This window comes from Heterodontus francisci, chromosome 3 (genome assembly GCF_036365525.1).
Source record: "Heterodontus francisci isolate sHetFra1 chromosome 3, sHetFra1.hap1, whole genome shotgun sequence".
Classification (NCBI taxonomy): Eukaryota; Metazoa; Chordata; class Chondrichthyes; order Heterodontiformes; family Heterodontidae; genus Heterodontus; species Heterodontus francisci.
The window spans coordinates 29,422,430-29,437,190 of record NC_090373.1 but is presented as its reverse complement, the minus strand read 5'-3'; the positions used below and the strand labels follow the sequence as shown (position 1 = coordinate 29,437,190).

The window sequence follows — 14,761 nt, the reverse complement described above, 5'->3', positions numbered from 1 at the left end:
CAGCAAATAAGGAGAAACTGTTTCCACCAGCAGGAGGGTCGGTAACCAGAGGGCACAGATTGAAGGTAATTGGTAAAAGAGCCAGGGTGGGACGATGAGGAGGAATTTTTTGGGTAGCAAGTTGTTACAACCTGGATTGTGCTGCCTGAAAGGGTGGTGGAAGCAGATTCAGTAGTAACTTTCAAAAGGGAATTAGATTCTTCTTGCAGAAAAAGAATTGCAGGGCAGTGGCAGTAGAATTAATTGGATAACGCTATCAGAGATGGGCACAAAAGACTGAATGGTCTTGGGACTGGAAAAATGCAGCTATAAGGAAAGATTGGATAGGCTGGGGTTGTTCTCCTTGGAACAGAGAAGGCTGAGGGGAGATCTGATTGAAATATACAAAAGTTTGAGGGGCCTGGATAGAGTGGCGGTGAAGGGTCTATTCACCTTAGCAGAGAGGTCAGTGACTAGGGGGCATAGATTTAAGGTGATTGGCAGAAAGATTAGCGGGGAGATGAGGAAAACCTTTTTCACCCAGAGGGTGGTGGGGGTCTAGAACTCACTGCCTGAAAGGGTAGTTGAGGCAGAAACCCTCAACTCATTCAAAAAGAGGCTGGATAAGCACCTCAGGTGCCGTATTTTTGCAGGGCTACGGACCAAATGCTGGAAGGTGGGATTAGAATGAGTGAATGGTTTTTCAACCGGCACAGACACGATGGGCTAAGTGGCTTCTTTCTGTGCCGTAAACCGTCTATGATTCTATGATTCTGATATTTTACTGGTGTTGGGGATTTAAGTCTGTGATTCTGCCAAATACTATAAGTACTGAAAATCAATGGCCTTTATTATTATTCATTCCTTTAACATATATTTGTTTTTTTAATAGGATATACTGGGAAGAGATCAGACTTTAAAAGCTACAGAGGACTAATGAGTACTTGGGTGTAACAAACAACCTACGACATTAATAGTAGCAGCTAACCCTGAACCACACAAGCTCACATATCAACATCATACACAAAGAACAAAACAATATTTCTATGCAATTCAACCAATAGAAGATAAAACACATTGGACCTAGTCTTGCTGAAGCTCACATAAGCAATCAAGACGATCCACGTGTGACCTCCTCAGTTCTTAAAATGCGAGTTATAATTGGCACTGTCTTAGGCAAGGGACTGTGTTTTATCATCTCATTAACTTTAATTATTAACCAAATGTTTCAGTGTTTCCTGGTCCTCAAACTTGAAGTAGAGGTAAAACACATGTGACAATATCCTAGTAAAGCTCCTCATAAGGGCAATATAGGACAATGTCCTATATAAAATCCAACAGGGGGATCCCTCAGGTATGGCAGCACTGTAGGGAGAAGCCATGCATCAGGGAGCAGTGGTGGTTGATACTGGGATGGCAGGTTTGGTTGTGGGAGTAACAGGGATTGACTATGTTGGCAAACATAACTGCATGAAGCACTGAAACTGGTACTGTGCTCCTGGGACTGAGTGGGGGAAAACATTGAGAATGGGTCAAGGGGAGAGCACAATGGGTCTGAGATAGGCCTGACAAACTCAGGACAAATCAGTGAATGAGGTCAAAGTGGGCAGGTAATGGGGACTCTGTGGGCTGGGAGCAGTGCAAGGCTGGTCACTGAGTTCCAGGCACTTGAGACCCTGGAGAGGGAAAAATTTTAACATACGCATTTCTGAAAGAAGTGGATAATTTTGAGTCAGTTAAAAGATTTTTTACAAGCAAGTTCTTTTTACTATAAGAACATAATATATAGGAGCAGGAGTAGGCCATTTGGCCCCTTGAGCCTGCTCCACCATTCTATAAGATCATGGCTGATCTGATTGTGGCCTTAACTCCACTTTCCTGCCTCCCCATAACCCTTGACTCCTTTGTAGATCAAAAATCTGTCGAACTCAGACTTGAATATATTCAGTGACCCAGCCTCCACTGCTCACTGGGGTAGAGAATTCCAAACATAACGACCCTCTGAGAGAAGAAATTCCTCCTCATCTCTGTCTTAAATGTTAGACCCCTTAATTTGAAACTGTGCCCCCTAGTTCTAGATTCCCCACGAGGGGAAACATCCTCTCAGCATCTACCCTGTCAAGCCCCCTCAGAATCTTATATGTTTCAATAAGATCACCTCTCAATCTTCTAAAGTCCAATGAATATACGTCCAACCTGCTTAACCTTTCCTCATAAGACAAAACCCTCATCCCAGGAATCAACCGAGTGAACCTTCTCCAAACTGCTTCCAATGCAAGTATATTCCTTCTTAAATAAGACCAAAACAGTAGGCAGTACTCTATGCGTGGTCTCACCAATACCCTGTACAATTGCAGCAAGACTTCCCTACTTTTAAACTCCATCCCCTTTGCAATAAAGGCCAACATTCCACTTGCCTTTCTAATTATTTGCTGCACCTGCATGCTAACATTTTGTGATTCATGGGGGTAGCATAATGGTATTATCACTGGACACGTAACCCAGGGTATTCCTCTGAGGACATGGGTTCGAATCCCATCATGGCAGAAGGTGGAATTTGAATTCAATTAATAAAAAAAATCTGGAACTAAAAAGCTAGTCTAATGATGGCAACATTGTGAATTGTTGCAAAAACCTATCTGGTTCACTAATGTTCTTTAGAGAAGGAAATCTGCTGTCCTTACCTGGTCTGGCTTACATGTGACTCCAGACTCACAGCAATGACTCTTAAAATGCCCTCTGAAAATGGCCTAGCAAGCCACTCAGTTGTACCTAACTGCTAAAAAGTCGATAAGGAATGAAACCGGACGGACCTCCCAGAAGCGACAACAGCAAACCCAATCTTGTCGACCCTGCGAAGTCCTCCTTACTAACATCGGGTGGCTTGTGCCAAAGTTGGTAGAGCTGTGCCACAGACTAGTCAAGCAACAGCCTGACATAGTCATTCTCATGGAATCATAACCTACAGACAATGTCCCAGACACGACTATCACCGTCCCTGGGTATGTCCTGTCCCACCGGCAGGACAGACCCAGCATAGGTAGCGGCACAGTGGTATACAGTCGGGAGGGAGTTGCATTGGGAGTCCTCAACATTGACTCCCAACCACATGAAGTCTCACGGCAGCAGATCAAACACGGGCAAGGAAACCTCCTGCCAATTCCCACCTACTGCTCTCCCCTCAGCTGATGAATCAGTACTCCTCTATGTTGAGAAGCATTGAGGGTGGCAAGGGCGCAGAATGTACTCCAGGTGGGGGACTTGAATGTCCATCACCAAGAGTAGCTCGGTAGCACCACTACTGACTGAGCTGCTAGACTGGGTCTGCGGCAGGTGGTGAGGGAAAACATACTTGACCTCATCCTCATCAATCTGCCTGCCGCAGATGCATCTGTCCATGACAGTACTGGTAGGAGTGACCACCACACAGTCCTTGTGGAGACGAAGTCCCGTCTTCACAATGAGGATACCCTCCATCGTGTTGTGTGGCACTACCACCGTGGTAAATGGGATAGATTTCAAAAAGATCTAGCAATGCAAAACTGGGCATCCATGAGGCGCTGTGGGCCATCAGCAGCAGAATTGTACTCAACCACAATCTATAACCTCATGGCCTGGCATATCCCCCACTCTACCACTACCAAAAAGCTGGGGGATCAACCCTGGTTCAATGAACAGTGCAGGATGGCATGCAGCACCAGGCATACCTCAAAATGAGGTGTTAACCTGGTGAAGCCACAACCCGAGATTACTTGTGTGCCAAAAAGCGTAAGCAGCATGCAATAGAGCTAAGCGATGCCACAACCAATAGATCAAATCTAAGTTTTGCAGTCCTGCCACACCCAGCCGTGAATGGTGGTGGACAATTTAACAACTAACAAGAGGAGGCGGCTCCACAAATATCCCCATTCTCAATGATGGGGCAGCCCAGCACATCAGTGCAAAAGATAAGGCTGAAGCATTTGCAACAATCTTCAGCCAGAAGTGCCGAGCGGATGATCCATCTCAGCCTCCTCCTGAAGTCCCCAGCATTACAGATGCCAGTCTTCAGCCAATTCGATTCACTCCGTGCGATATCAAGAAACGGCTGAAGGCACTGGATACTGCAAAGGCTATGGGCCCTGAGAACATTCCTGCAATAGTACTGAAGACTTGTGCTCCAGAACCTACTGTGCCCCTAGCCAAGTGGTTCCAGTATAGCTACAACACTGGCATCTACCCTGCAATGTGGAAAATTGCCTAGGTATGTCCTGTACACAAAAAGTAGGACAAATCCAACCCAGCCAATTACCCATCAGTCGACTCTTGATCATCAGTAAAGTGATGGAAGGTGTCATGGACAGTGCTATCAAGCAGCATTTGCTTAACAATAACCAGTTCAGTGATGTTCAGTTTGGGTTCCGTCAGGGCCATTCAGCTCCTGACCTCATTACAGCCTTGGTTCAAACATGGAAAAAAAGAGCTGAACTCAAGCAGTGAGGTGAGAGTGACTGCCCTTGACATCAAGACCGAGTATGGCATCAAGGAGCCCTAGTAAAACTGGAGTCAATGGGAATCGGGGAAAACTCTCTGCTGGTTGGAATCGTACTTAGTGCAAAGGAAGATGATTGTGGTTGTTGGAGGTCAACCATCTCACTGCAGGAGTTCCTCAGGGTAGTGTCCTAGGTCCAATCATCTTCAGCTGCTTCATCAAAGACCTTCCTTCAATCATAAGGTCAGAAGTGGGGATGTTCGCTGATGATTGCACAATGTTCAGCACCATTCACGACTCCTCAGATACTGAAGCAGTCTGTGTAGAAATGCAGCAAGACCGAGACAATATCCAGACTTGGGCTGATAAGTGGCAAGTAACATTCATGCCACACAAGTGCCAGGCAATGACCATCTCCAACAAGAGAGAATCTAACCATCTCCCCATGACATTCAACAGCATTACAATCGTTGAATCCCCCACAATCAACATCCTGGGTGTTACCATTGATCAGAAACTGAAGTGCACCTGCCATATAAATACCATGGCCACAAGAGCAGGTCAGAGGCTAGGAATTCTGCAGCGAGTAATTCACCTCCTGACTCCCCAAAGCCTGTCCACCATCTACAAAGCACAAGTCAGGAGTGTGATGGAATAATCTCCACTTGCCTGGATGGGTGCAGCTCCAAAAACACTCAAGAAGCTTGAAACCATCCAGGACAAAGCAGCCTGCTGGATTGGCACCCCATCCACAAACATTCACTCCCTCCACCACTGGCGCACAGTGGCAGCAGTATGTACCATCTACCAGATGCACTGCAACAACGCACTAAGGCTACTCAGGCAGCACCTTACAAGCTGCGACATCTACCATTTGGAAGGACAAGGGCAGCAGATGCATGGGAACTCCGCCACCTGCAAGTTCCTCTCCAAGCCACACACCATCCTGACTGGGAACTATATCGCCGTTCCTTCATTGTCGCTGGGTCAAAACTCCCTTCCTAACAGCACTGTGGGTGTACCTACCTCACATGGTCTGCAGCGGTTCAAGAAGGCAGCTCACCACCACCTTCTCATGGGCAATTAAGGATGGGCAATAAATGCTGGCCTAGCCAGCGACGCCCACATCCAATGAAATGAATAAAAAAGATGTACAAGGACACCCAGGTGCCTCTGTACTGCAGCATTCTCTTTCCATTTAAATAATATTCTGCTTGTCTATTCTTCCTGCCAAAGTGGACAACCTAACATTTTCCCACATTATACTCCATCTGCCAATTTTTTGCCCACTTACTCAATCTATCTATATCCCTTTGCAGACTGTTTGTATCAAAGAGAACAAAGAACAAAGAAAATTACAGCACAGGAACAGGCCCTTCGGCCCTCCAAGCCTACGCCGATCCAAATCCTCTATCTAAACCTGTCGCCTATTTTCTAAGGGTCTGTATCTCTTTGTTTCCTGCCCATTCATGTATCTGTCTAGATACATCTTAAAAGACGCTATCGTGCCCGCGTCTACCACCTCCGCTGGCAATGCGTTCCAGGCACCCACCACCCTCTGCGTAAAGAACTTTCCACGCATATCCCCCCTAAACTTTTCCCCTTTCACTTTGAACTTGTGCCTCCTTGTAATTGAATCCCCCACTCTGGGAAAAAGCTTCTTGCTATCCACCCTGTCTATACCTCTCATGATTTTGTACACCTCAATCAGGTCCCCCCTCAACCTCCGTCTTTCTAATGAAAAAAATCCTAATCTACTCAACCTCTCTTCATAGCTAGCGCCCTCCATACCAGGCAACATCCTGGTGAACCTCCTCTGCACCCTCTCCAAAGCATCCACATCCTTTTGGTAATGTGGCGACCAGAACTGCACGCAGTATTCCAAATGTGGCCAAACCAAAGTCTTATACAACTGTAACATGACCTGCCAACTCTTGTACTCAATACCCCGTCCGATGAAGGAAAGCATGCCGTATGCCTTCTTGACCACTCTATCGACCTGCGTTGCCACCTTCAGGGAACAATAGACCTGAACACCCAAATCTCTCTGTACATCAATTTTCCCCAGTACTTTTCCATTTACTCTATAGTTCACTCTTGAATTGGATCTTCCAAAATGCATCACTTCGCATTTGCCCTGATTGAACTCCATCTGCCATTTCTCTGCCCAACTCTCCAGTCTATCTATATTCTGCTGTATTCTCTGACAGTCCCCTTCACTATCTGCTACTCCACCAATCTTAGTGTCGTCTGCAAACTTGCTAATCAGACCACCTATACTTTCCTCCAAATCATTTATGTATATCACAAACAACAGTGGTCCCAGCACGGATCCCTGTGGAACACCACTGGTCACACGTCTCCATTTTGAGAAACTCCCTTCCACTGCTACTCTCTGTCTCCCGTTGCCTAGCCAGTTCTTTATCCATCTAGCTAGTACACCTTGAACCCCATGCGCCTTCACTTTCTCCATCAGCCTACCATGGGGAACCTTATCAAACGCCTTACTGAAGTCCATGTATACGACATCTACAGCCCTTCTCTCATCAATCAACTTTGTCACTTCCTCAAAGAATTCTATTAAGTTGGTAAGACATGACCTTCCCTGCACAAAACCATGTTGCCTATCACTGATAAGCCCATTTTCTTCCAAATGGGAATAGATCCTATCCCTCAGTATCTTCTCCAGCAGCTTCCCTACCACTGACGTCAGGCTCACCGGTCTATAATTACCTGGATTATCCCTGCTACCCTTCTTAAACAAGGGGACAACATTAGCAATTCTCCAGTCCTCCGGGACCTCACCCGTGTTTAAGGATGCTGCAAAGATATCTGTTAAGGCCCCAGCTATTTCCTCTCTCGCTTCCCTCAGCAACCTGGGATAGATCCCATCCGGACCTGGGGACTTGTCCACCTTAATGCCTTTTAGAATACCCAACACTTCCTCCCTCCTTATGCCGACTTGACCGAGAGTAATCAAACATCTGTCCCTAACCTCAACATCCGTCATGTCCCTCTCCTCTGTGAATACCGATGCAAAGTACTCGTTTAGAATCTCACCCATTTTCTCTGACTCCACGCATAACTTTCCTCCTTTGTCCTTGAGTGGGCCAATCCTTTCTCTAGTTACCCTCTTGCTCCTTATATATGAATAAAAGGCTTTGGGATTTTCCTTAACCCTGTTTGCTAAAGATATTTCATGACCCCTTTTAGCCCTCTTAATTCCTCGTTTCAGATTGCGCCGACAATCCCGATATTCTTTCAAAGCTTCGTCTTTCTTCAGCCGCCTAGACCTTATGTATGCTTCCTTTTTCCTCTTAGCTAGTCTCACAATTTCACCTGTCATCCATGGTTCCCTAATCTTGCCATTTCTATCCCTCATTTTCACAGGAACATGTATCCTTCTCACAACTTGTTTTCTGAACCTATCTTCGTACCCTCAGCAAACGTAGCTGCAATACACTCATCCCTTCATCCAAGTCATTAATATAGATCATAAATTGTTGAGGCCCCCAGCACTGATCCCTGTGGCACTCCACTAGTTACAGTTTGCCAACCTGAAAATGACCCATTTATCCCAACTCTGTGTTTCCTGTTAGCTAACCAGTCCCAATCCATAATATATTACCCCAATACCATGAGCTCTTATCTTGTGTAGTAACTTTTTATCTGTTGCATATACAGGAGGCGGGGGGAATGTTTTCCATATTTTATTTGTGATTTGATTGATTCTGCTACTGGTTATTTTTAAGCAGTAATTTTTATTCAGTCCAGTAATTACTGCTGAATGATTTGATTTGTCTTCGAGGCAGACTTACTTAATTAGTAAATTTTGGGATTGCATTTCCTAGCTACTGAATTGTGATTTGTCAAATATAAATTTGTCTATGCAGTATGATCAAGGAGAATGAAGTGAATTTCTTACAACTGATCTGTTCCAACGATCTCTCCAAATGGGAGACAGGAAATGTACACACTTCCATTATATTACAGGTGGATCTCTGGAAGCTGAGTACATGAATGGGGAATAGTAGTGGATTTTAATAATTAGCTTTGATTTTAATAAAGTACTTTCTTTAAAGTAATGAATTGAGAGTATCAAGTGTTTACGTGAAGAAAAGTATCATAAGCAATGACCAGAAAATGATTTATTTTAACTTGCAAAATCAATATTAGGGTAGGGAAAATGGAGAGATAAAAACATCTGAGGAGGAAAGAATATGTCAGTGAAGAATGTTTTTTTTTTAAAATGAAAGGAGCAATATTTATATTGGAATGAAAAAAAGACTGGCACTTACATCGCACCTTTTATGACCTCAGGTCATCCCAAAGCACTTCAAGCCATGAAATACTTTTAAGGTGTAGTCTCTGTTGTGACGTAGGAAAATATGGCAGCCAATTTGTGCACAGCAAGCTCCCATGAACAGCAAATAACCTGTTTAAGTGATGTTGGTTGAGGGATAAATATTGGCCAACACAGTGGGGTCAGCTCCCATGCTCATCTTCAAAGTCTTGCCATGGGATTTTTTACATCCACCCGAGAGGACAAAGAGGGCCTCAGTTTAACATCTCATTTGAAAAATGGCATTCCCTTCGTACTGCACTGGAGTGTCAGCTCGGATCTTGTGCTCAAGTCTCTGGAGTGGGGCTTGAATCCACAAACTTCTAATTTAGTGACAAATGAAAATGGGGTTAAAAGAGACACAAAACAGAGCATCAGATGCACCAGATTAAAATACATGGGGGAGAGGGAGAGGTGGCAAATGAGAAGAAAATGGTGAAATGCTAGTTTAAAGGCTTTGGAGAAACAGAAAGAGAAAAGGGGTAAAGGGGGATGTAGGCACTCCTCATAATAAAGCAGTTTAACATGGAAGGCAAGGAAGGGATGAAGGGAGTCTCCATGAAGGAGTATAGAAAAATTTAAGGGTTTAAAAAGTCTGATACAGTAAAAGGGAAACTGAAATTATGGCAGGGGTAAAGAAGACTCTAGGAAAAAAATCGATATTAAATGATAGACATTGGATTTGGTGGTGTGTATTTTGAATATTGCGGAAGTTTGAAGTGTTGTATATTGCTGAGCTGTAAATCTACAGTGGTACTGTGGATGTGTGAAATCCTGGGGGCTACAATTAAAGTGTGGGATGATTCAAGGCCAGACAGTGATTTGGAAAGGATACTTGTGGGGTTAAGCAGGATAATTCTACCACTGTTGGAATAACATAGCAACAGGAGGAACTATTCAGCCCCTCGAGTCTGTAGGGTCATTCAGTTTGATCATGGCTGATCTGTATGTTCACTCCATCTTCCCATCTTGGTTCCTTTAATACCCTTATATTACAAAAATCTACTGACTTCAGTTTTGAAAGTTTTAATTGGCCCCCAGCCTCATCAGCTTCATGTGAGAGTTCCTGATTTCCACTACTCTTTGTCTGAGGAAGTGCTTCCTGACATCGCCCCTGAAAGGACTAACTCTAATTAAAATTGTAAGGTTATGATCCTTGTTCTGGACTCGCTCAGGAAATAGTTTATCTCTCTCTCTTACCCCCCAGGTCTTGTCCTCACCCCCCGGACTGCAGATTAACACGATTTGTACTCTGACAGTGGGGCATTTCCCTGAATCCACCAACTCCTCCCAGGCCCTGGGGCAGGTAACACTGCGGACAGGCCCCAGGCCCCTCTCCCGCCTCCTTTAGGCCCACTGAGATCCTGTTGCCGAAGGGGAAGTCCTCCTTCCCTCTCCATCCCTCCCTCTCTCTTTTTCTCTCCCCCCTGCCGCTAACAGGAACCTTGCCGGTGTCTCCAGGCCGTGTCCGTTGCCGTAATTCTCGCCGCCGGTCCGCTCTCTCCGACTCCAGGTTTCGTCACTAGGCAACCCGCGGCCGGAACTCCTGGCAAAGCGCCGCGTTTCCTGGTCCGGAGACATTCCGTGTGGCACCTGCCGTCTCCTCACTCCCTGGGCAGAGCCGTCACTGCGCTCCCTGCCGGCCGGAGGAGCGCAACAACAGCAGCGACCCAGCCACAGGTCAGCATGATGCCACCCACAGACCATCAACAGGTCAGCATGATGCCACCCACAGACCAACAGGTCAGCATGATGCCACCCACAGACCATCAACAGGTCAGCATGATGCCATCCACAGACCATCAACAGGTCAGCATGATGCCATCCACAGGCCATCAACAGGTCAGCATGATGCCATCCACAGGCCATCAACAGGTCAGCATGATGCCACCCACAGACCATCAACGGGTCAGCATGATGCCACCCACAGACCATCAACAGGTCAGCATGATGCCACCCACAGACCATCAACGGGTCAGCATGATGCCACCCACAGACCATCAACAGGTCACTATGATGCCATCCACAGGCCATCAACAGGTCAGCATGATGCCATCCACAGACCATCAACAGGTCAGCATGATGCCATCCACAGGCCATCAACAGGTCAGCATGATGCCACCCACAGACCATCAACGGGTCAGCATGATGCCACCCACAGACCATCAACAGGTCAGCATGATGCCACCCACAGACCATCAACGGGTCAGCATGATGCCACCCACAGACCATCAACAGGTCACTATGATGCCATCCACAGGCCATCAACAGGTCACTATGATGCCACCCACAGGCCATCAATAGGCCTGGAGGTGATGCCACTCATAGTCCATTAATAGGTGAGGCCATCCCACAGTCCATTCACAGGTCAGCACGTTATGCCACCCACAGTCCATCAACGATTGTCATGTGATGCCACCCACAATCCATCAATAGGACTGGTTGTGATGCTACCCACAGTCCATTAACAGGTTTCATAGGATACGCCCCAAAGTCTAGCAACAGGCCTAGATGCAATGCCCTTCATATGTATGAAGAAGTGCTTCCTGACATCACTCCAGAAGGTTATACCCACTTGTTTCTGACTCCCCCATTCGAGGAAATAGTTTCTTTGTATCGACCCTATTGATTCCCTTGATCATTTTAATGGGACTGAATATTACATTTAGTGTGATTTTTTTCCACTAGCCAATGGAGAATAATAAAGCCAGAAGCTGCTCTCCACAGTCCTGTTCCATCCATTCTATTTTACTTCTCAGCACTGATCTGTCATTTTTAAGAAGTGATTAAGGGCAGATCTAATTGAGGTCAGAGAGTCATAGAGAGATACAGCACTGAAACAAGCCCTTTGGCCCACCAAGTCCGCGCCGACTATCAACCACCCATTTTTATACTAATCCTACATTAATCCCATTTTCCCTCTCGCATCCCCACAATTCTCTTACCACCTACCTACACTAGGGGCAATTTTTTTTTTACAATGGCCAATTTACCTATCAACCCGCAAGTCTTTACCATGTGGGAGGAAACCGGAGCACCCGGAGGAAACCCACGCGGTCACAGGGAGAACTTACAAACTCCACACAGGCAGTACCCAGAACCAAACCCGGGTGACTGGAGCTGTGAGGCTGCGGTGCTAACCACTGTACCACTGTGCTGCCTTTTAAGATGATTAAAGGAGTTGTTAGGGTAGATAGAGAGAAATTATTTGCTCTGGTGGGGGGAGACCAAAACAATTAGATCTGTTCAGGGGTGATGTCAGGAAACAAGTCCTCAGATCAGTAGCGGAAATCTGGAACTCTCCTCCCCAAAAAGCTGTTGAGGCTGGGGGAGCGGGGGTCAAGTGAAAATTTCAAAACTGAGATTGGAAGGTATTAAGAGTTATGGAACCAAGGTGGGTAGATGACATTCAGATACAGATCGGCTATGAGTTCTGATGAAAGGTCACTGACCTGAAACGTTAACTCTGTTTCTCTCTCCACAAATGCTGCCTGACCTGCTGAGTATTTCCAGCATTTTCTACATGGTCTAATTGAATGACAGAACACATTAAAGGGCCAAATGGCCTCCTCCTATTCCCACGCTCCTACTTTTCTGATGAAAGGCCAGCTGAGTATTTCCAGCATTTTCTGATTTTATTTCCTGTTTTTCCTTTCAGTTCCTGCACACAAGTAAGGGCCAATCCATCCAGCAGATGGCAGTAACAGTCAATACACAGGCCTGCCAGACAGTTCCAGCTGCTGCAGATGTCGGTGATGGTGGGCGGGGTTGGTAAACCCTATAACAAGGTTGTCCAACCTTTTATTGGGGTGGGTGGAGAAGGCCACATTACAATTTTTGTCTTACATTGGGGGCTAGTGAGACAATTTTGGAAAGATAAAGGCATTAAAAATTTATCTTACTATTAATAAAAACAAACATACATTTTTGTGAAGAAGCTTTCAATGAGAAGGCTAATTTGTTGACTTACTTTCCCCCATCACTATGTTGGACAGTGATTTAGTGAGATGCCTGGCATTTTGGTGCTTGCACAAGTAGTCAATGTTTGCCTGATGTAGCAGTGCAGAGTAGAGGCCTGCTTAAGTCGGGAAAAAGAACCCGACCCGAGCCCGACACCCTCCGATTTTGCCCCGAGTCCGACCCTACCTTCCCTTTACTTATGTTCCGACTGGGAAGCTCCAGGAAGCTGCTGCGCATGCGTGATGACGTCATAGTGACGTCACTTGCTCACTGCGCAGACTCAGTTTCGTCCCGGACTCCCAGCTCAGGTAAGTTTTGTATTTTTAATACTTACCGGCAGAGCACTTAGCGTGCGTATGCGGCCCAACCCGACCCAAGCCCGACAGCCGGATCCGGAAGAGGTGCCTGACCCGACCCAACCCCGACACGTCGTCGGGTCCGGGTTGGGTAGCAGGCCTTTCACGCGGAGTATTCCGGATAGATGTCCATCTGTCAGGAGTGATCTTGATGACTCTCTTCCCCCTCTCTCACTGTGTTCCCCCCCACCCCACCATGTCGTCCTCGGTCTCTGTGTCCCCTATCTCTCTGTCCCCCCCCTCTCTCTGACAGTTGCAGAGATTGGAAATGCTCTGCAGATGTTTGGTCAGTATTTTGTTTCAAAAGATCGCAACTCAGTTTCACAGCTGACAGGTACTGACATCGGGAACAGTAGTTTCTGAACTTAGGACAGATTAGGTGTTTTACGGTGGGCTTTTTAAAAAGTCAGAACTGGCTGGAACCCACGAAACTGTCCGAAGTTCAGAAGCTGCTGTTCCTGATACAGCAGCTGTCAGCTGAGAGACGGACTTGCAACCTTTTTTAAAAACTGGTCTGACAATGGGAAATTTCTGATCTCCATTCATAGACCCCTGGTGAGGATGAGGAATGGCCCCAGTACAGTTTACACCCATGAGCTGGATGGAAAACTTTGGTGGGATGGATCCTGGCCCGCTGGCTGTATGTTGGACAACCCTGCCCTATAACTTGTCCAGTTTCATTGCTTCCTCCCACCCCTCTTCATCTCACCCTATCAGCATATCCTGCTATTCCTTTCTCCCTCGTGTACTTATCTAGCTTCCCTTTAAATGCATCTATGTTCACCTTAATACACTTCTTGTGGTAGTGAGTTCCACATTCTCAACTGTTCCTGGGTAAAGAAGTTTCTCCTGAATTCCCTATTAGATTTATTAGTGACTATCTGACATTTATGGCTACACAGGAACAGGAGGAGGCCATTCAGCCCATCGAGCCTGCTCTGCTGCTCATTTAGATCATGGCTGATCAACTCCATTTACCCAACTTTCCTCCATATCCTTCGACATCCTTACCCAACCTATATATCGATCTCAGTCTTGAACGCTTCAATTTCACCCCAGCAGCCGTAGAATCGAGTAGCATTCCTTGTTATGACTTACCCTGCATACACTCCTTCACAGAAGTGCAGTATTACTGCTGTCACACTGGAGATACTGTTCGAGAGTGAGCAGCACCAAGTTATGCAGCACAGTTTTTGTGAAGTTGGAGAGGGAAGGAGGAAGATTGAGCAGATCTGTGTGGATTGGAGATTAAATGATGTCTAGTAAACCTTTTGCTAATATCAGAAGCTGAGTGACCATCCACATTCCCCCACTGGGAATTTTACAAGCGTTCGACAGTTAAACTTTAATTTACTCCAATTGCACAGCAGTCAGTGGGAATCCCAAATGTCATGAAGATGCAATCTGACATTTGTTTGGCTACAGTTGTAGTGCAGGTTATATTTTGTATTGTTTATAATCTTAACCACTTTGTAGTGATTTAAAATGTGCAGTTTGACAGCACTGGTTCCAGAAAGGAAAGACCAAATCTGTCAATTACAGTACAAATGTTAGACAGGCTCTGAGTCAGGAACCCAGCACAGAATCTAGGCTGACACTCCAATGACAGGAGGCTCAGTAACCAGTGTACACAGACTTGTAGTAATTGGCAAA

The 14,761-nt window shown here is 45.9% G+C and overlaps 2 protein-coding genes across 5 annotated transcripts in view; one reads left to right on the top strand and one right to left on the bottom strand.

Moving 5' to 3' along the window:
• Positions 1-10,410, bottom strand: part of tbce (tubulin folding cofactor E) — a 69,626-nt gene extending 59,216 nt beyond the window's left edge. Inside the window, exon 1 of one of the 4 annotated variants that reach the window (XM_068020545.1) lies at positions 10,237-10,410. The gene's annotated coding sequence lies outside the window, so the exon portion shown is untranslated. Of the gene's footprint in view, positions 1-8,748; positions 9,116-9,992; positions 10,186-10,236 lie in introns of those variants that run through there. The other 3 variants (XM_068020556.1, XM_068020574.1, XM_068020566.1) reach the window with 3 other exon arrangements.
• A 68-nt stretch (positions 10,411-10,478) lies between these two features.
• On the top strand, positions 10,479-11,096 carry LOC137366741 (snake venom metalloprotease inhibitor 02A10-like). The gene has a single exon (XM_068028398.1). The coding sequence runs from the start codon at positions 10,479-10,481 to the stop codon at positions 11,094-11,096; it is 618 nt and encodes a 205-aa protein (XP_067884499.1).
• The last annotated feature ends 3,665 nt before the right edge of the window (positions 11,097-14,761 follow it).

Bases quoted from the DNA above. Each gene is read 5' to 3' on its own strand.
- LOC137366741 (XM_068028398.1), top strand. From the start codon at position 10,479: ATGATGCCACCCACAGACCATCAACAGGTCAGCATGATGCCACCCACA.